Source organism: Anomaloglossus baeobatrachus, chromosome 1 (genome assembly GCF_048569485.1).
Source record: "Anomaloglossus baeobatrachus isolate aAnoBae1 chromosome 1, aAnoBae1.hap1, whole genome shotgun sequence".
Taxonomy (NCBI): domain Eukaryota; kingdom Metazoa; phylum Chordata; class Amphibia; order Anura; family Aromobatidae; genus Anomaloglossus; species Anomaloglossus baeobatrachus.
The window spans coordinates 815,019,690-815,041,375 of NC_134353.1; the positions used below are offsets into that span (position 1 = coordinate 815,019,690).

The 21,686-nt window shown below is 52.6% G+C and overlaps 1 protein-coding gene across 1 annotated transcript in view; it reads left to right on the top strand.

The window, feature by feature from the left end:
• The window catches only part of CHD1 (chromodomain helicase DNA binding protein 1), a 295,481-nt gene that overhangs the window by 226,606 nt on the left and 47,189 nt on the right, over positions 1-21,686 (top strand). The window contains exon 26 of the mRNA XM_075325063.1: positions 6,573-6,700. Coding sequence (XP_075181178.1) covers positions 6,573-6,700 — 128 coding nt within the window. The remainder of the gene's footprint in view (positions 1-6,572; positions 6,701-21,686) is intronic.

Sequence of the window (21,686 nt, forward strand, 5' to 3'; positions counted from 1 at the left end):
TTACCAGCGGTAAGTCCATCGATTTGCATTATCCCTTTCCTGAGGGTCTTCGAAAGGATTGGGCAGGTTCCCCTGTGGTTGACCCCCCAGTCTCCCGCCTGTCTTCTCACACAGTCCTTCCACTCACTAACGGTACGTCTCTCAAAGATCCTACGGACCGTACTATTGACAGGTTGGCCCGTTCCGCCTTCGAGGCAGCGGGCTCATCCCTCTCTCCGGCCTTCGCCTCGGTTTGGGTGGCGAAGGCCCTGATGTCCTGGGCGGACACGCTACGCGGCGGTCTCCGCGCCATTCCTGCCAATCCGGACCTGGTTCCCATCGCCTCGCAGATTTCCCTCGCGGGTGAGTACTTGCTCAATGCAGCCCTGGCGTCTGCAAGTTGCGCGACCCAGGCCGCCAGCAACAATGTGGCCATCCGTCGAGCCCTTTGGCTCCGCTCCTGGAACGCGGATGCGGCCTCTAAGAAGTCACTAACTTCCCTGCCCTTCCTAGGGGAGCGTCTCTTCGGAGATAGGCTGGACCAGCTGATCTCCGATGCAACGGGAGGAAAGAGTACATCTCTCCCCCAATTGCGCCCCAAGCGCTTCCAGAATCGGCGCTCCACCGCTCGTTTCCGGTCCTTTCGCAGCTTCAGCTCCAATCCCCAGCCGCGGAAAAGCCGCTCTCCTCCGAGAGACAGGAAGACCCCGTCATTCAAGACCAATCCCGCCTGGCGTTCACGCCCCCGCCAGTCCACGAGATCCTCTTCTGGTTACCGCCGTCGTTCCTCCAAGTGACTCGCGGTCGGCGCGCAACAGCGCCAGACTTGTGGGAGGGCGTCTGTCTCAATTTCAGCATGTGTGGATCCCCCTGACCGCCGATGCCTGGGTCAGAGAGATCATCACATCAGGCTACAAAATAGAATTCGAGGCAAAGCCACCGAGACGTTTTTTCCTATCTCGCCCTCCCGAGTCTACCGCGCGGGCTCGCGCGTTCTTTCACTCCATAGACTCCCTCCTCCGAACGGGAGTCGTGGTACCAGTCCCTCCCGCAGAACGTTTCAAGGGGTTCTATTCCAACCTTTTCGTGGTCCCCAAAAAGGACGGCTCTGTCCGTCCCGTCCTCGACCTAAAGCTTCTGAACAGGTCGGTGAGACCTCGGCCGTTTCGAATGGAGTCACTCCGGTCCGTCATCGCGTCCATGGAGGTAGGCGAATTCCTGGCATCGCTGGATATTCAAGACGCCTATCTTCACGTCCCGATAGCCACCTCTCACCAACAGTTCCTCCGTTTTGCGATAGCGGAAGATCACTTCCAGTTCACAGCTCTTCCCTTCGGCCTCGCATCCGCACCCAGGGTCTTTACGAAGATCATGGCTGCTGCCATGTCCGTCCTGCATGCCAGGGGTGTCATGGTCATCCCGTACTTGGACGATATGTTGATAAAGGGCTCTTCTTTCGAGGACTGTCGTCTCGGGGTTCAGGTCACGATCGACACCCTTTCACGGTTAGGGTGGCTGATAAATCGGAAGAAGTCCTCTCTGATCCCGGCCCGTCGGATCACCTTTTTAGGCATGGTATTCGATACCATCCAAGGGCGAGTTTTCCTCACACAGGAGAAGATCTCCTCCCTACAACGAGGACTCCGCGCTCTTCGGCGTCAGCGCCAAGTGTCCATCAGGTTCGGCATGCGAGTCCTCGGTCGTATGGTGGCGGCGATGGAAGCGGTACCCTTTGCACAGTTCCATCTCCGGCCACTCCAGCTGGCCTTGCTGAAGAAGTGGGACAGATCTCCCTTTTCTCTGGACCGCAGCTTTCATCTTTCGCCGGAGACCCGCAACTCCCTCCGTTGGTGGCTCAATCAGCGCAACCTCGCATCAGGGAGGTCTTTCCTCCCGCTCCACTGGAAGATAGTGACCACCGACGCCAGTCTCCAGGGCTGGGGAGCAGTGTTTCGACATCACACAGCGCAGGGCCGATGGTCACCGAGAGAGAGTTGTCTCCAGATCAACATTTTGGAGATAAGAGCCATCCGGCTAGCCTTGCAGCAGTTTCGGCACCTAGTACAGGGTTGCCCGGTCAGGATCCAGTCGGACAATGCGACGGCGGTGGCGTACATCAACCACCAAGGCGGCACAAGAAGTGTCGGGGCGATGCGAGAAGTCAAGAAGATATTGCACTGGGCCGAGTGTCATCACTCCCTGATCTCAGCGGTACACATCCCAGGCGTGGACAATTGGGCGGCGGACTTCCTCAGCAGGGAAGGCCTCGCCTCCGGAGAATGGTCCCTCAACCGGGAAGTCTTCAACCAGATCTGCGACAGATGGGGAGTTCCGGACGTGGACCTAATGGCCTCCCGGTTCAACCGTCAAGTTCCGCACTTTGTAGCGCGGTGCCGCGACCGCTTGGCTTTAGGAGTCGACGCCCTCACCCTGTCATGGAGCCAGTTCAGTCTCCCGTACATCTTCCCTCCGCTCCCTCTAATTCCGAGGGTCCTCAAGAAGATCAAGGCGGAAGGGATACCGGTCATCCTAGTGGCTCCGGACTGGCCCAGGCGAGCATGGTTCGCGGAACTAACTCAGCTCCTCGCAGACGCTCCGTGGCACCTTCCAGACCGTCCAGATCTCCTGCAGCAGGGGCCTCTCTTCCATCAGAACTCACAGGTCCTAAATTTGACGGCCTGGCCATTGAATCCTGGGTTCTAGCTAAGGCTGGTTTTTCCTCAAGAGTGATTCAGACAATGATTAGGGCCAGGAAGCCATCTTCATCAAAGATTTACCACCGCACGTGGAAGGTTTTCTTCAGGTGGTGTGAAGAGCAGAATATTTCTTCTCCTCTCGCCTTCTCCCTTCCTTCCCTGTTGGCATTCTTGCAGTCAGGCCTAGATGCGGGTCTCTCGCTCGCAACACTAAAAGGCCAGATATCGGCGTTATCAATCCTGTTTCAGAAGCCACTGGCCGCTCGTTCACAGGTTAAGACCTTCATCCAGGGAGTGGCCCACCTGGCACCGCCGTACCGTCGGCCTCTAGAACCGTGGGACCTTAATCTAGTCCTAGGGTCACTTCAGGGCTCCCCATGCGAGAATCTTCCCTTTCTCACCTGTCTTGGAAGGTGGTGTTTCTTGTTGCCATCACTTCTATTCGCAGGACGTCAGAGCTGGCAGCTCTCTCTTGTCGTTCCCCCTTTTTGATTTTTCACCAGGACAAAGCGGTTCTCCGGCCAGATCCCGCTTTTCTCCCAAAGGTGGTCTCCCCGTTCCATCTTAATGAGGAAATCATCCTTCCGTCCTTCTGTCCTGGCCCCTCTCACAGCTTGGAGAGGTCCTTGCACACCCTGGACCTAGTGCGTGCACTTAGAATTTATGTCTCCAGGACCGCGCCGTTCCGTAAGTCAGATGGTCTGTTTGTTCTCCCTTCTGGTCCCAAGAAGGGTGAATCGGCATCCAAGGCCACAATTGCCAGATGGATCCGTTCCGCCATATCAGAGGCCTACCGGATTCGGGACAAGTCTCCGCCGCGGGGGGTAAAGGCGCACTCTACCCGCGCAGTGGGCGCCTCTTGGGCGATTAGGCATCAGGCGTCGGCCGACCAGGTCTGCAAGGCCGCCACCTGGTCTAGCCTGCACACCTTTACTAGGTTCTACCAGGTTCACACCCAAGCATCGGCAGATGCTATTTTTGGGAGAAAGGTCTTGCAGGCAGCAGTTGCGCACCTGTAATAGGGTGGCAGCATTCAATTATAGTGCAAGCCCGCCGAGGGAGGTTGTTGTTTGTGTGCCTCTGCGGGTTTTTCGGTATTCCCACCCAGGGACTGCTTTTGGACGTCCCATGGTCCTGTGTCCCCCAATGAAACGATAGAGAAAGTAGGATTTTTGTGTACTCACCGTAAAATCTCTTTCTCTGAGTCTTCATTGGGGGACACAGCACCCACCCTGCTTGGTTTTTTGGTTGATTCAATTGCATTTGCCTGCTATTTTTTCAGTGGTCTTATGTTCATAGACCTCTTGTTTGCACGGCTGCATTGTTTTAGTTACAACTTGTGTTTATGTATGGTGATTCTGGTACTCCTCCTACTGCTTGTGCACCAACTGATCTGAGCCCGCCTCCGGCTCGGGGTGTATGCTGCTAGGGAGGAGCTAACTTTTTTATGTTTACTTAGTGTCAGCCTCCTAGTGACAGCAGCATAACCCATGGTCCTGTGTCCCCCAATGAAGACTCAGAGAAAGAGATTTTACGGTGAGTACACAAAAATCCTACTTTTGTTACTTACCGTAAATTCTTTTTCTTATAGTTCCGTATTGTTGTCGTGGACAGAGTCTCCGGTTGTTCCGGTTCTTACTCGGTTCTACTTGTGGGTGGCTATTCTCCTTCAGCTTTTGCACTAAACTGGCTAGGACTGGCTACCAGGGGGTGTATAAGCTCAGAGGGAGGAGCTACACTTTTAAGTGTAGTACTTTGTGTGTCCTCCGGAGGCAGAAGCTAAACACCCATGGTCTGGGTCTCCCAATACGGAACTATAAGAAAAAGAATTTACGGTAAGTAACAAAATTCTCTTTTTTGTCCACACCCAGTCCATAGGGTGGAAAGGTTTCTACATTCGCTAGATCTTGTGAGGGCTCTCAGCTATTACGTACCCAGGACAGCCCCTTTAGGAACATAGACTCCTTGTTCGTCATTCCTGAAAGGCCTAAGAAAGGACAGGCAGCTTCATAGGCAACGCTGGCTCGCTGGATTCTCTCTGCGATCCAGGAGGTCTACCGCTTGCAACTCAAGCCCATTCCTAGTGGGCTGTGGACTCATTCCACGCGAGCAGTTGGCGCCTCTTGGGCCATTAGGCATCAGCCTTCAGTGGAACAGAGGTGTAAGGCTGTGACCTGGTCTTGCCTACATACTGTTTCAAAGCATTACTGAATCCATACCAAGGCTTCGGCTGAGGCGAACCTAGGTAGGAAAATTCTGCAAACGATAGTGGAGCACCTATCTCAGTAGGCGCTCCTGGCTATCTGGGACTGGTTCCTAGTCCTTGGGTTGCGTTGTTTATTGTTTACCCACGCATGGACTGCTTTAGGACGTCCCATGGTCCTGTGTCCCCCAATGAGGCGTCAAAGAAAAACGGATTTTTGTGTACTCACCGTAAAATCGTTTTCTCTTAGCCATCATTGGGGGACACAGCACCCACCCTGTTGCCCTGTTGGGCCTTGGTTCTCTCAGTACCTTATTTGGTTATGACTCTTTTTTTTTTTTTTTTTCTCATGTTCCTCTGTTGAGAAGTTTTTACTGTTTTTTTTTTTTCTCCTACTGCTTGTGTACTAAAACTGAGGTTGCCTGGCCCGGCCAGTGGGTGTATACTGCAGAGGAGGAGCTATGATTTTGCATCTACTTAGTGTCCTCCTATGGATAGGCAGCATAACACCCATGGTCCTGTGTCCCTCAATGATGGCTAAGAGAAAACGATTTTACAGTGAGTACACAAAAATCCGTTTGTTTTTTTTTACTTTTAATAGACCCCCTAGCAAGCTATAACAATTAGCAGTCTGTTCGCTCATTGTTTTCTCCTGATCAGAGCAGCACTGCTCAGATCGGGAGAAAAGCTCCTATCTAGTAACAGGCAATACTCGGATGCTGGTTAAAGGACCTGAGTCATGTGAGCTACAGGAGTCATCACATGATCCTGGGCTACCATGACAACCATCGGATCCACATGATCACGTCACGTGTCTTCCGGTGTCCGGCTTTGAGTAAACTTCTACCGTGACCGCTATTATAATGGCACTATCACTTTTTGACCACGCAATTTAGGCCCGTTTCACACGTCAGTGAAAAACACTGACGTTATTCACTGACGTGTAAAACACGCACATGTCCCTCCATGTCCCGTTATTCACGGCACACATGGGTGGTCCATGTGCAATCCATGATTGCAAATAAACATTACTCACCTGCCTTCGCTCCTGCTGTCCATGGTGCTGAACTCCTCGGCTCTGCAGCGTCCGCCCACCGCTCTCTGCAGCTGCTTCCGGGTCGGATGTTCCTGCTTTCATGAATATTCATGAGTCGGGCAGGAGCTGCAGAGAGCGGAGGCTGCACAGCGAATCATTGGAAAGTTTAGTTGAAAATGTTTATTATGTGATATGTCAGTGTTTTTTTTCTGGTACGTGTTTCACGGATCACACCATAGTGTGGTCCGTGGGTCATCAGTGATGCCAGAAAAAAAACGGACTTGTCTCTGCAGAATCACGGACACGCGTGTACACTGCACGGAGACACGTTCAGTGAAAAATCACTGATGTGTGAGCAGACCCATTGATTATAATGGGTCTGCGTATGTCAGTAATTCTGGTACGTTTAAAAAAAAAAAAAAAAGCACATATGTACCAGGATCACTGACGTGTGAAGGGGGCCTTAAGGGGATATATTGCGGATCTGCTCGTGCCTGCTAGGCACACATATCACCTGTACAAATCCGCTGACATGTGCGCAGTTCCCCACGGCAGCCAGGTGGGATTAACACTATGACCGCTAGGACGTAACTTTACTGCCCGCAGTCATTGAGAGGTTAAGATAGCTTTAACATTTTTGTATAACTTTCTTTTCTAGGTTAGATGCGATCGCTCGAGATGCAGAGTTAGTGGAGAAATCTGAGACTGACCTGCGTAGACTTGGAGAACTGGTGCATAATGGATGTATCAAGGCTCTCAAGGATAGTTCTGGTAGTGAAAGAGGGGGTAAGTGAGGAAATGCCAACCTACTGAAAATGTAAAGAAGGATTTTGCTATATACCCTGCACAAAAATATAAACACAACACTTTGACAGGGCTGGGGGGGGGGGGGGGGGGGAAACCAGTCCATTTTGCTTCATGCAGTGCAACACATCTGCTTCAAACATGCTGTCGCATACGCAGATCCAGAGCATCTCAAGCATGCTCAATAGGTGACATGTCTGGTGACTGCTCACCATACAAGAACAGCTTCCAGGAGTTATGTATAGATCCTTGCATTATCACGCATGAATGAGTGAATGACACAACAATGGGCCTCAGGATTCATCACAATATCTTTGTGCATTCAAGATAGCATCAATAAAATGCACCTTTGTTTGTTATCCGTAACTTGCGCCTGCCGATGCCATAACATCAACAAACTGTGCCATCTGCCCTGTACAGTGAAAACCAGAATACATCTGTGAAAAGAACACATCTCCAATGTGCCAAATTTGTGAGCATTTGCCCACTCAAGTCTGTTACAACAACAAACAGTTTGTGCAAAAATTCTTTGGTTATGGAAACAGATAGTTGCAGCAGCGGTGTGGGTGGCTGGTCTCAGATGATCTTGCAGGTGAAGATGCTGGATGTTAAGGTCATGGTCTGGTGTGGTTACACATGATCTGCGGTTGTGAGGCCGGTTGGATGTGCTGCCAAATTCTCTGAAATTTCTTTGGAGATGACTTTAGTAGAGAAATGAACATTCAATTCATGGGCAACAGCTCTGGTGGACGTTCCTGCAGCCAGCATGGCAATTCCATGCTCCATCAAAACTTGTGACATCTGTGGCATTGTGCTGTGTGATAAATCTGCACATTTTAGAGTGGCTTTTTATTGTGGTCAGCCTTAGGCACACCTGTGCAATAGTAATGCTGTGTAATCAGCATCTTGATATGCCACACCTGTGCAATAATCATGTCTAATCAGCATCTTGATATTCCACACCTGGGAGATGGAAGGATTATCTCGGCAAAGGAAAAGTCATACCTAAGGCTGCTTTCACACATCCGGTTTTTGCTGAGCGGCACAATACGGCGCTTTGCAAAAAAACGCAACCGTTTGGTTTTTTTTTTTGCAGCCGGCTGCGGTTTTTCCGCATAGACTTGCATTAGCGCCGTATTGTGCCACATGGCCTTGCGTTGCGTCCGTTTTTTCCCGGATGCGGCATATTTAGCCCATGCGGTGGCCGGATGGAACGTTGCCTGACACTTTTTTTTGTGCGGCAAAAAAAACGCATTGCACCGGATCCGGCGCAATTTTACAATGCGAGCATACGGACGCCGGATGCGGCGACCTGCGTCAAAAACCGCATCCATACGCCGGATGCGGTTTTTTGAACTGCGCATGCTCAGTATTAAGCCGCATCCGTCAAAAAACGGATGGGCCGCATGGAACAACTTATGCAACGAATCCGTTTTCTTTGTCGCTCCATTGGGAGACCCAGACAATTGGGTTGTATAGCTATGCCTCCGGAGGCCACACAAAGCATTACACTAAAAGTGTAAAGCCCCTCCCCTTCTGCCTATACACCCCCCGTGCTCACGGGCTCCTCAGTTTTTTTGCTTTGTGCGAAGGAGGCGTCAGGGACAAAGCCCTGCTACTATGAGGTACTCTGTGTCTCCGTGGGGACCGCGCATGGAGCGCTGGTCCCATACACATTACAGCACTGCTGGGTGTGTTAGTGCGCCGGGCATGGAGCGCTTGTGCCAGACACTTTCCATCTCTGCTGGGTGTGTTAGTGCGCCGGACATGGAGCGTTTAGGCCAGACACTTTCCAGCTCTGCTGGGTGTGTTAGTGCGCCGGACATGGAGTGCTTGTGCCAGACACTTTCCAGCTCCGCTGGGTGTGTTAGTGCGCCGGACATGAAACGTTAGTGCCATACACTTTCCAGCACTGCTGGAGGTGTTAGTGCGCCGGGGGACTACGCGCGGCCGCGCTTATTGCCGGCCGCGCTTATAACTTTAGTCCCCGGCTTCTGCGGCCTAGTGTCGTTCTTTCCCGCCCATAGGCCTGCCAGTCAGGGGAGGGGCGGGACGCTGCACGGATCGTCAGCAGAGGGCTGGAGCATACATTAGTATCCTCCTCCCTCCTCACTCAGTACAGTGGGGCGCTGGATTCCCGCACTTTTCTTGGGCACGCCCACGGTCTCCTCCTCCTCACAGAACGCCGGCAGCCATTCCTGTCAGCGATTCAGACGCTGAGGAGGAGAGGCAACACAGGGAGACCCAGGCAGGGAATCTGGCGACCACACAACCGCTCTGAGCGGTCGGTAAGCAGCACCTGTGGTGCTGGCCCCACTGAGTACCGAAGTGTATATATATATATATAGGCTTTTAGGCTATACATTGCACTGTACGGTCGCTCTGTTGAGTTTTGGCTATATACCCTCCTGGTTGTTCTCAGAGGAGACAACATGTCATCTGCAAAAAGCAAGGGTGCCACAGCACAGACGTATTTTGCAACCTGTACCTCATGTACAGCTGTACTACCGGCAGGGTCCACTGACCCTCATTGTGTGCAATGCTCGGCCCCGGTTGCGCTTACTCAGCCGGAGCCTCTGCTACAAGTGGCCCAGGTGGATCCACCTGCTACCACTGTCCAGGTGACAGGGACGGAGTTTGCAGCCTTTGCTGACAAGCTGTCTGACACTATGGATAAATGGTCTGCTAAAATACTGGAAGCTTTGCAGTCCAGACCGGTGATTCAGGCCCCGGGCTCTATCCAATCCTTGACCCCTGGTCCCCCTCAATTGGAACAGCAATGTGCCCCGGGGGTAACCCACAGGTCCCAGGGTGAGGTCTCTGACACGGACCGCAGTCCCAGGCCGCCCAAGCGGGGTCGCTGGGAAATTCCCTCCACTTCATCACACTGTTCAGGGTCCCAGCAGCAGGCGACCGCTTGTTTGGTGAGCGATTGGATGAAATCATTAAACAATCCAAGGGAAAGGATTCATCCTTACCCCAGTCCAAACCAAACAGACCTCAACCACGGAAGGTACAATCGAGGTTTCGGTCCTTTCGGACCGCGGACAAGGCCTCAGAAAGATCAGAGGAACTCAGATGCATGGCGGTCTAAGTCACGTCCTAAAAAGACCGCCGGAGGCACCGCTCCCAAAGCGGCCTCCTCATGACTTTCGGCCTCTTCAAACCGCATCCTCGGTCGGTGGCAGGCTCTCCCGCTTTTGCGACATCTGGCTGCCACAAGTAAAAGACCGATGGGTGAGAGACATTCTATCTCACGGTTACAGGATAGAGTTCAACTCTCGTCCTCCGACTCGTTTCTTCAGAACATCTCCACCCCCCGACAGAGCCGAGGCTCTTATGCAGGCGGTGGACACCCTGAAGGCGGAAGGAGTGGTGATCCCGGTTCCTCTTCAGCAACGGGGTCACGGTTTTTACTCCAACTTGTTCGTGGTGCCAAAAAAGGACGGATCCTTCCGTCCCGTTTTGGACCTAAAGCTGCTCAACAAGCATGTGAAAACCAGGCGGTTCCGGATGGAATCGCTTCGCTCCGTCATCGCCTCCATGTCCCAAGGAGATTTCCTGGCATCAATAGACATCAAAGATACTTATCTCCACGTACCGATTGCGCCAGAGCATCAGCGCTTCCTGCGCTTCGCCATAGGGGACGAACACCTTCAGTTCGTGGCACTACCTTTTGGCCTGGCAACAGCCCCACGGGTCTTCACCAAGGTCATGGCAACAGTGGTGGCAATCCTAAACTCTCAGGGACACTCGGTGATCCCTTACTTAGACGATCTACTGGTCAAGGCACCCTCTCAAGGGGCATGCCAACACAGCCTGAACATTGCTCTGGAAACTCTCCAGAGTTTCGGGTGGATCATCAATTTTCCAAAGTCAAATCTGACACCGGCCCAATCACTGACATATCTTGGCATGGAGTTTCATACTCTCTCAGCGATAGTGAAGCTTCCGCTGAACAAACAGCGTTCACTACAGACAGGGGTGCAATCTCTCCTTCATGGTCAGTCACACCCCCTGAGGCGCCTCATGCACTTCCTAGGGAAGATGGTGGCAGCAATGGAGGCAGTTCCTTTTGCGCAGTTTCATCTGCGCCCACTTCAATGGGACATTCTCCGCAAATGGGACAGGAAGTCGACGTCCCTCGACAGGAACGTCTCCCTTTCTCGGGCAGCCAAAGCTTCCCTTCAGTGGTGGCTTCTTCCCACTTCTCTGTCGAAGGGGAAATCCTTCCTGCCCCCATCCTGGGCTGTGGTCACGACGGACGCGAGCCTGTCAGGGTGGGGAGCGGTCTTTCTCCACCACAGGGCTCAGGGGACTTGGACTCAGACAGAGTCCTCCCTTCAGATCAATGTTCTGGAGATAAGGGCAGTGTATCTTGCCCTAAAAGCATTCCAGCCGTGGCTGGAAGGCAAACAGATCCGAATTCAGTCGGACAACTCCACAGCGGTGGCATACATCAACCACCAAGGCGGGACACGCAGTCGGCAAGCCTTCCAGGAGGTCCGGCGGATTCTGCTATGGGTGGAAGCCACAGCCTCCACCATATCCGCAGTTCACATCCCGGGCGTAGAAAACTGGGAAGCAGATTTTCTCAGTCGCCAGGGCATGGACGCAGGGGAATGGTCCCTTCACCCGGACAAGTTTCAGGAGATCTGTTGCCGCTGGGGCATGCCGGACGTCGACCTAATGGCGTCCCGGCACAACAACAAGGTCCCGACGTTCATGGCACGGTCTCAAGATCACAGAGCTCTGGCGGCAGACGCCTTAGTTCAGGATTGGTCGCAGTTTCAACTCCCTTATGTGTTTCCTCCTCTGGCACTGTTGCCCAGAGTGTTACGCAAGATCAGGGCCGACTGCCGTCGCGCCATCCTCGTCGCTCCAGACTGGCCGAGGAGGTCGTGGTACCCGGATCTGTGGCATCTCACGGTCGGCCAACCGTGGGCACTCCCAGACCGACCAGACTTGCTGTCTCAAGGGCCGTTTTTCCATCTGAATTCTGCGGCCCTGAACCTGACTGTGTGGCCATTGAGTCCTGGATCCTAGCGTCTTCAGGTTTATCTCAAGAGGTCATTGCCACCATGAGACAGGCTAGGAAACCAACGTCCGCCAAGATCTACCACAGGACTTGGAAAATTTTCCTGTCGTGGTGCTCTGCTCAGGGCGTTGCTCCCTGGCCGTTTACCTTGCCCACTTTTCTGTCCTTTCTTCAATCCGGATTAGAAAAGGGTTTGTCACTAGGCTCCCTTAAGGGACAAGTCTCTGCGCTCTCTGTCTTTTTTCAGAAGCGCCTAGCCAGACTTCCACAGGTACGCACGTTCCTGCAGGGGGTTTGTCACATCGTACCTCCTTACAGGCGTCCGTTAGAACCCTGGGATCTGAACAGGGTGCTGATGGTTCTTCAGAAACCACCGTTCGAGCCAATGAGGGATATCTCTCTCTCGCGCCTTTCACAGAAGGTGGTCTTCCTAGTGGCAGTCACATCACTTCGGAGAGTGTCTGAGCTAGCAGCGCTGTCATGCAAAGCCCCCTTCCTGGTGTTTCACCAGGACAAGGTGGTTCTGCGTCCGGTTCCGGAATTTCTCCCTAAGGTGGTATCCCCCTTTCATCTCAATCAGGATATCTCCTTACCCTCTTTTTGTCCTCATCCAGTTCACCAATGTGAAAAGGATTTGCACTTGTTAGATCTGGTGAGAGCACTCAGATTCTACATTTCTCGTACGGCGCCCCTGCGCCGCTCGGATGCGCTCTTTGTCCTTGTCGCTGGCCAGCGTAAAGGGACACAAGCTTCCAAATCAACCCTGGCTCGGTGGATCAAGGAACCAATTCTCGAGGCTTATCGTTCCTCCGGGCTTCCGGTTCCCTCAGGGCTGAAGGCCCATTCTACCAGGGCCGTGGGAGCGTCCTGGGCTTTGCGGCACCAGGCTACGGCTCAGCAGGTGTGTCAGGCGGCTACCTGGTCGAGCCTGCACACTTTCACGAAACACTATCAGGTGCATACCTATGCTTCGGCAGATGCCAGCCTAGGTAGGCGAGTCCTTCAGGCGGCGGTTGCCCACCTGTAGGACGGAGCCGGTTACGGCTCTATTATGAGGTATTATTTACCCACCCAGGGACTGCTTTTGGACGTCCCAATTGTCTGGGTCTCCCAATGGAGCGACAAAGAAGAAGGGAATTTTGTTTACTTACCGTAAATTCCTTTTCTTCTAGCTCCAATTGGGAGACCCAGCACCCGCCCCTGTTTTTTGTGTACATATGTTGTTCATGTTGAATGGTTTCAGTTCTCCGATATTCCTTCGGATTGAATTTACTTTAAACCAATTATAATTTTTTTCCTCCTTCTTGCTTTTGCACCAAAACTGAGGAGCCCGTGAGCACGGGGGGTGTATAGGCAGAAGGGGAGGGGCTTTACACTTTTAGTGTAATGCTTTGTGTGGCCTCCGGAGGCATAGCTATACAACCCAATTGTCTGGGTCTCCCAATTGGAGCTAGAAGAAAAGGAATTTACGGTAAGTAAACAAAATTCCCTTCTTTCGCCGCATCCGTTGCATAGGTTTTTGAGCCGGATTGAGCTGCACTGCAAAAACCGGATGTGTGAAAGCAGCCTAAGACAAATATGGCAAATTTGGGAAACCTACACCGTGTGCAGAATTATTAGGCGAGTTGTATTTTAGAGGATTTTTTTATTATTGGTCAACAACTATGTTCTCAATCAACCCAAAAGACTTCTAAATATCAAAGCTTAAAATTTCTTCGGCGCTCCATTGGGAGACCCAGACGATTGGGTGTATAGCTACTGCCTCCGGAGGCCACACAAAGTATTACACTAAAAAGTGTAAGGCCCCTCACCTTCTGCATATACACCCCCCGTGGATCACGGGCTGCTTCAGTTTTATGCTTTGTGCGAAGGAGGTCAGACATCCACGCATAGCTCCACTGTTTTTAGTCAGCAGCAGCTGCTGACTATGTCGGATGGAAGAAAAGAGGGCCCATACTAGGGCCCCCAGCATGCTCCCTTCTCACCCCACTTTTGTCGGGTGTTTGTTAAGGTTGAGGTACCCATTGCGGGTACGGAGGCTGGAGCCCACATGCTGTTTTTTTTCCCCATCCCCCCTCGGGGCTCTGGGTGAAGTGGGATCTTACCGGTCTCCAGGCACTGAGACCGGGCTCCATCCACAGACCCAGAGAACCTGCTGGGTATGGAGCTGAGTATCGTCAGGGACAGGGCCCTGCTACATTAAGGTACTCTGTGTCTCCGTACACATCGCGCACACACACACCAGCATTGCTGGGAGTGCTAGTGCGCCGGGGACAACTGCGCGGAGCGCTTGTGCTATTATTCACTGCAGCTTAGCTGAGTGAATTTATGTGTTAGAAACTGCCGCGCCGGCCGCTGCGGGGTGTTTTACACTGTGGCGCGGCTGGGACTTGTGGTGCGCCGGGGACTTCCGCGCTGGCCGTGCATAGGACGGCCGCGCTTATTACTCGAGTCCCCGGCTTTGCGGCCTAGTTTTCACTTCGTTCCCGCCCCCAGCCCTGCCAGTCAGGGGAGGGGCGGGACGCTGTACAGACAGTCAGCGCCGAGAGCTGGAGTCTGCTTTGCATTCTCCAGCCCCCTTCACTGGACACAGTGGGACGCCAGTTTCCCGCTCTTGTCTGGGGCACGCCCACGGCCCGCCCCTCTTCACAAGACGCCGGCAGCCATTCCTGCACGCAGTCTGGGCTGGAGAAGGGAGACAAGCTCTGGGCAACCAGTCACAGGATTCGGGCGACCACACACCCGCCTTTGGGCGGGCGGTAAGCAGCACCTGAAGTGCTGACCCCACTATGCCATTTGTACTTTATGCCTAGATGGCTAGACTACAGCAGCAAAAAGCAAGGGTGCTAAGGCACAGGCTTTCTAGGCTGCTTGTATTGCATGTGCCGTTTTTTTCCATCTGAATTCTACAGCCCTGAACCTGACTGGTGGCTATTGAGTCCTGGATCCTAGCGTCTTCAGGATTATCTCAAGACGTCATTGTCACCATGAGACGGGCTAGGAAGCCGACGTCTGCCGAGATCCACCACAAGACGTGGAAGATATTCTTATCTTAGTGCTCTGCTCAGGGAGTGTCTCCCTGGACATTTGCATTGCCTACTTTTCCTTCCTTCCTGCAATCTGGTTTGGGAAAAGGTTTGTCGCTCGGCTCCCTTAACGGACGAGTCCCAGCGCTGTCTGTATTCTTTCAGAAGCGCATAGGGCGACTTCCTCAGGTACGCACGTTCCTGCAGGGGGTTTGTCACATTGTCCCTCCGTACAAGAGGCCGTTAGACCCATGGGATCTGAACAGGGTACTAATTGCTCTCCAGGAGCCGCCCTTTGAGCCTCTGAGGGATGTTTCACTTTCTCGACTTTCACAGAAAGTGGCCTTTTTGGTAGCGGTCACGTCTCTTCAGAGAGTGTCCGAGCTCGCAGCGCGGTCATCCAAAGCTCCCTTCTTGGTGTTTCACCAAGACAAGGTAGCGCTGCGCCTGATTCCGGGGTTTCTCCCTAAGGTGGTATCCCCCTTTTCATCTCAGTCAGGATATCTCCTTACCTTCCTTTTGTCCTCATCCAGTTCATCGATATGAATTGGATTTGTATTTGTTGGATCTGATGAGAGCACTCAGAATCTACATTTCCCGCACGGCGCCCCTGCGCCGCTCGGATGCACCCTTTGTACTTGTCGCTGGTCAGCGCAAAGGGTCGCAGGCTTCCAAATCCACCCTGGCTCGATGGATCAAGGAACCAATTCTTGAAGCCTACCGTTCTGCTGGGCTTCCGGTTCCATCAGGGCCGAAGGCCCATTCTACCAGAGCCGTGGGTGCGTCCTGGACATTACGGCACCAGGCTACGGCTCAGCAGGTGTGCCAGGCGGCTACCTGGGCGAGTCTGCACACCTTCACCAAGCGTTATCAGGTGCATGCCTACGCTTAGGCGGATGCCAGCCTAAGTAGAAGAGTCCTGCAGGCGGCGGTTGCCTCCATGTAGGGAAGGGCTGTTTTTACAGTCCAAACTTGAGGTATTAATTTACCCACCCAGGGACTGCTTTTGGACGTCCCAATCGTCTGGGTCTCCCAATGGAGCGCCGAAGAAGAAGGGAATTTTGTTACTTACCGTAAATTCCTTTTCTTCTAGCTCCAATTGGGAGACCCAGCACCCGCCCCTGTTCCTTCGGGATTTTTTGGTTGTTCGGGTACACATGTTGTTCATGTTGAATGGTTTCAGTTCTCCGATGTTCCTTCGGATTGAATTGTTTAACCAGTTATTGGCTTTCCTCCTTCTTGCTTTTGCACTAAAACTGAAGCAGCCCGTGATCCACGGGGGGTGTATATGCAGAAGGGGAGGGGCCTTACACTTTTTAGTGTAATACTTTGTGTGGCCTCCGGAGGCAGTAGCTATACACCCAATCGTCTGGGTCTCCCAATTGGAGCTAGAAGAAAAGGAATTTACGGTAAGTAACAAAATTCCCTTCTTTTGGAAGTTGGAGTGTTTTTTTTTTTTTTTAGATTTGGCTATCTTATGAGGATATCGGTTTGTGCAGGTAACTATTACTGTGCAGAATTATTAGGCAACTTAATAAAAACCAAATATATTCCCATCTCACTTGTTTATTTTCACCAGGTAAACCAATATAAGGGTATGTGCGCACGTTGCGTACTAGCCCAGCACCGTAAAAGGTGCGCTTCAGAGCGCAGCTGAAAAGCTCCGTTCTGAAGCGCATGGTGCCGGCGAGAACGTGCGCTCTGCCTGCAGCTCCTGCCATAGACAGAGCAGGAGCTGCCGGCAAAGCGCACGGAAGAAGTGACATGTCACTTCTTTTTGCGCAGCGCTTCGGCAGTAGCCGAAGTGCTGCGCTCTAAAACGCCACGTGCGCACGGCCCCTGCACAATCTCCATAGACTGTGCAGGGGACGCAGGACGCATGCAGTTACGCTGCGCTACAAAGCGCAGCGTAACTGCATGAATTTACGCAACGTGCGCACATAGCCTAACTGCTCAAAATTTAGAAATAAACATTTCTGACATGCAAAAACAAAACAAAAAAAAATTAGTGACCAGTATAGCCACCTTTCTTTATGATGAAACTCAACAGCCCACCATCCATAGATTGTCAGTTGCTTGATCTGTTTACAATCAACATTGCGTGCAGCAGCCACCACAGCCTCCCAGACACTGTTCTGAGAGGTGTACTGTTTCCCCTCCCTGTAGATCTTACATTTGATGAGGGACCACAGGTTCACTATGGAGCTCAGATGAGGTGAACAAGGGGGCCATGTCATTATTTTTTCATCTTTTAGACCTTTACTGGCCAGCCACGCTGTGGAGTAGTTGGATGCATGTGATGAAGCATTGTCCTTCATCAAAATCATGTTTTTCTTGAACGATACCGACTTCTTCCTGTACCACTGCTTGTCTTCCAGAAACTGGCAGTAGGTCTGGGAGTTTAGCTTCACTCCATCCTCAACCCGAAAAGGTCCCACAAGTTCATCTTTGATGATACCAGCCCATACCAGTACCCCACCTCCACCTTGCCGGCGTCTGAGTCGGAGTGGAGCTCTCTGCCCTTTACTGATCCAGCCTCTGGCCCATCCATCTGGCCCATCCATCTGGCCCATCAAGAGTCACTCTCATTTCATCAGTCTATAAAACCTTTGAAAAAATCAGTCTTAAGATATTTCTTGGCCCAGTCTTGACGTTTTATCTTATGTTCTTGTTCAAAGCTGGTCGTTTTTCAGCCTTCCTTACCTTGGCCATGTCCCTGAGTATGGCACACCTTGTGCTTTTTGATACTCCAGTAACGTTGCAGCTCTGAAATATGGCTAAACTGGTGGCAAATGGCATCTTGGCAGCTTCACGCTTGATTTTCCTCAATTCATGGGCAGTTATTTCTTCGGCGCTCCATTGGGAGACCCAGACGATTGGGGTGTATAGCACTGCCTCCGGAGGCCACACAAAGCAATTACACTAAAAAGTGTAAGGCCCCTCCCCTTCTGGCTATGCACCCCCAGTGGGATCACTGGCTCACCAGTTTTCTGCTTTGTGCGAAGGAGGTCAGACATCCATGCATAAGCTCCACTGTTCAGTCAGCAGTAGCTGCTGACTATATCGGATGGAAGAAAAGAGGGCCCATACTAGGGCCCCCAGCATGCTCCCTTCTCACCCCACTTGCGGTTTGTAAGGTTGAGGTACCTATTGCTGGTACGGAGGCTGGAGCCCACATGCTGTTTTCCTTCCCCATCCCCCTGAGGGGCTCTGAGGAAGTGGGATCTTTCCGGCCACCAAGCCCTGAGGCCGGGCTCCATCCACAGACCCATTGAACCTGCTGGATGTGGAGCGGGAGTGCCGTTCAGGGACAAGGCCCTGCAACTTTCAGGTACTCTGTGTCCCCGTATGGCAGGCCACGCACACTCCAGGCTTGCTGGGCGTGCTAGTGCGCCGGGGACTGTAGCGCTGTGCGCTGGGCTTATAGTCCCTGCAGATTACTGGGGGACTTTACGTGTGGGGACCGCCGCGCCGACCGCCCCTGGAGCGGCGGCGCAGCTGCGACTTGTAGTGCGCCGGGGACGCGCCGACCGCGCTTTTACGGCGGCGGCGCTTCTAACTTTAGTCCCCGGCTTTTGCGGCCTAGCGCCGCTTCGTTCCCGCCCCCACCCTGTCACTCAGGGACAGGGAGAGACGCTGTTCTATAGCAGCGCCGAGGGCTGGAGACTTATTTGCATTCTCCAGCCCCCTTTACTAGACACAGTGGGCGCCGGGTTCCCGCTCTTGTCTCGGGCACGCCCTCGGCCCGCCCCTCTCCTCTGGACGCCGGCAGCCATTCCGGCACGCAGAGCGGGGAAAACGGAGACACTGAGCTACCAGCAGGATTCCGGCGCCACACACCCGCTTTTGTGCGGGCGGTAAGCGGCAACTAAAGTGCTGACCCACTAATGCCGAAGTGTCCTGTTGTACTTTTGTACGGTCGCTATTCAGGATGCAGACCTAGAAACAGCAGCAAAAGATCAGGGGTGCTAAAGCACAGACTCTATATGCTGCTTGTCTTGCATGTGCTGCAGTGTCATGTGTCCTTTATGCTTGTATGCTTTACATTGCACTGTAAGGGCTATTCTTGGCTGTCTTCCCGCCTAGATGGCTAGACAGCGGCAGCAAACAGCAATGGTGCTAAGGCACAAGCTTTCAATGCTGCTTGGATTGCATGTACTGCAGAGTTTATTTTCATGCTTGTACATTCACTGCATGTCGCTATTCTTGGCTAATGCTCCTTGATGACTAGACAACAGCAGCAGAAAAGCAAGGGTGCTAAGGCACAAGCTTTCAATGCTGCTTGGATTGCATGTGCTGCAGTGGTTATTTTCATGCTTGTATGCTATACATTCACTGTATGTCGCTTTTCCTGGCTAATGCTCCTGAATAACTAGACAACGGCAGCAGAAAAGCAAAGGTGCCAAGGCACAGGCTTTCTATGCTCCTTGTACTGCATGTGCTGAAGTGTTTATTGTACTTCATGCTTGTATGCTATACATTGCACTGTACGGTCGCTATTCTTGGCTAATGCTCCTAGATGGCTAGACAGCAACAGCAAAAAAAAAAAAAGCATGGGTGCCAAGGCACAGGATTTCTTGCTGCTTGTACTGCATGCGACTGTTCCAGGACCCCCAGTGTGTGCAATTACTCAACGGGGTCTCTGCTACAGGTGGCCAAAAGAACCACCTGTGATCCCTGTCCAGGGACAGGGACGGAGTTGCAGTTTCCGCTGATATATTGTCTGTGGCTATGACTAACATCTTACAGACTTTGCAGTCCAGACAGACCTTGGGCAATGTTGATTCAATGCCCCTGGCCACCCTGATTTCGAAACAAATCATGGCTCCAGGAGGGTCCCATGCATCCCAGGGTGCAGGCTCTGACACGGACGGCAGTCCCAGACGGCCTAAGCGAGCTCCCTAAGAACGGCCCTCGACTTCATCACAGTACTCTCTGTCTGACGAGGCAGACGTAGCTGTTCAGGACTCTGATCCTGAGACCGCTCTCAATCCGGATACACCGGATGGTGACGCTATAGTGAATAATCTTATAGCGTCCATCAATGGAAGGTTGGGTATTTCTCCCTCAACTCCTCCAGTGGAGGGGTCAGCTTCACAGCAGAAGAAATCCCTATTTCGGTATCTCAAGCGTATATTGAGTACTTTTCTGGTCACTCTGACTACAGAGAAGCAGTCCAGGAACATCACGCTTATCCCGATAAGCGTTTCTCCAACCGTATTGAAGATACGCGTTGTCTCTTCCCCCCTGACGTGCTCAAGCGCTCCAAGGGTGGATCCCCCAATCTCCAGGCTTGCGGCTAGATCTATAGTTGCAGTGGAAGATGGGACTTCACTTAAAGATGCCATTGACAGACAGATAGCCCTCTGGTTGCAATCTGTCTATGAAGCTATCGGCGGGTCGGTTGCCCCGGCATTCGCAGCCATAGAGGCACTCCAAGCTATTTCAGCTAGTATTGCGCAGAGGGACGCGGTCACATGTACATATTGGCCGCAGTAGCGTCCTTCACCTCGCAATGTCGGCATTGCGACTCAAGCTGTTTATGCTGTCCTGGACTCTACGAGCCGTACGTCAGTGGCGTCCGCCAACTCCGTGTTGTTACGCTCCTAGTGTTAAGGGATTGGAGTAGATGCTGCTTCCACAAAAGTGCTTAACCAGATTGCCTTTATCTGGTGACAGACTGTTTCGTGAGCGGTTGGATTAAATCATTCAACTGTCCAAGGGTACGGATTCTTCCTTACCCCAGCTATCAAACAAGACCCATCAGGAGAAGGGACAGTCGAGGTTTCGGTCCTTCCCAGGCTCGGGCACGTCCCAATTGCCCTCGTCCAACAGGACTCAAAAGGCTCAGAGGGGCGCAGGTTCCTGGCGGGCTCAATCACGCCCGGAGAAGGCAGCCGGAGGAACCGCTACCAAGGCGGTTTCCTCATGACTTTCAGCCCTCTCTCTCCGCGTCCGCGGTCGGTGGCAGACTCCCCCGCTTTAGCGACATTTAACTGCCACAGGTCAATGGCCGGTGGGTGAGAGACAGTTTGTCGCAAAAACTTCCTCACCGGCCGAGCCGAGGCTCTTCTGCAGGCAGTAGGAGTTGTAATCCCGGTTCCTCCTCAGGAACAAGAGACCCTTTTTACTCCGATCTGGTCGGGGTGACAAAATAGGACGACTCCTTCCGTTCCGTTCTGGACCTTAAACTGCTCAACAAGCACGTGAAAACCAGGCGGTTCCGGATGGAATCCCTCCGCTCCGTCATTGCCTCAATGTCTCAAGGAGATTTCCTAGCATCAATAGACATCAGGATGCTTATCTCCACGTGCCGATTGCTCCAGAGCACCGGCGTTTGCTACGATTCGTTATTGAAGACGAGCATCTTCGGTTCGTAGCCCTACCCTTCGGTCTGGCGACAGCCCCACGGGTTTTCACCAAGTTCATGGCAGCAGTGGGACCGCTCCCGCACTCTCAGGGTCACCCTGTGATCCCTTACTTAGACCATCTACTTGTCAAGGCACTCTTTTAAGAGGCATGCCAACACAGCCTGAACATGGCGCTGGAGACTTCCCAGAGTTTCGGGTGGGTCCTCAACTTTTCAAAGTTAAACCCAATCGCTGGCATATCTTAGCTTGGGGTTTCACACTCCCTCAGCGATGGTGAAGCTTCCACTGGACAAACAGCGGTCACTACAGACGGGGGTGCAGTCTCTCCTTCAAGGAGACACCTCATCCAGAGGCAGTCCCTTTCACGCAGTTTCATCTGCGTCCACTTCAATAGAACATTCTTCGCTAATGGGAGGGGAAGTCGATGTCCCTACACAGGAACGTCCCCCTTTCTCACACGATCAAGGACTCTCTTCAGAAGAGTCCACTCTTCAGATCAATTGTCTGGAGCTCTGGGCAGTGCATATGGCACT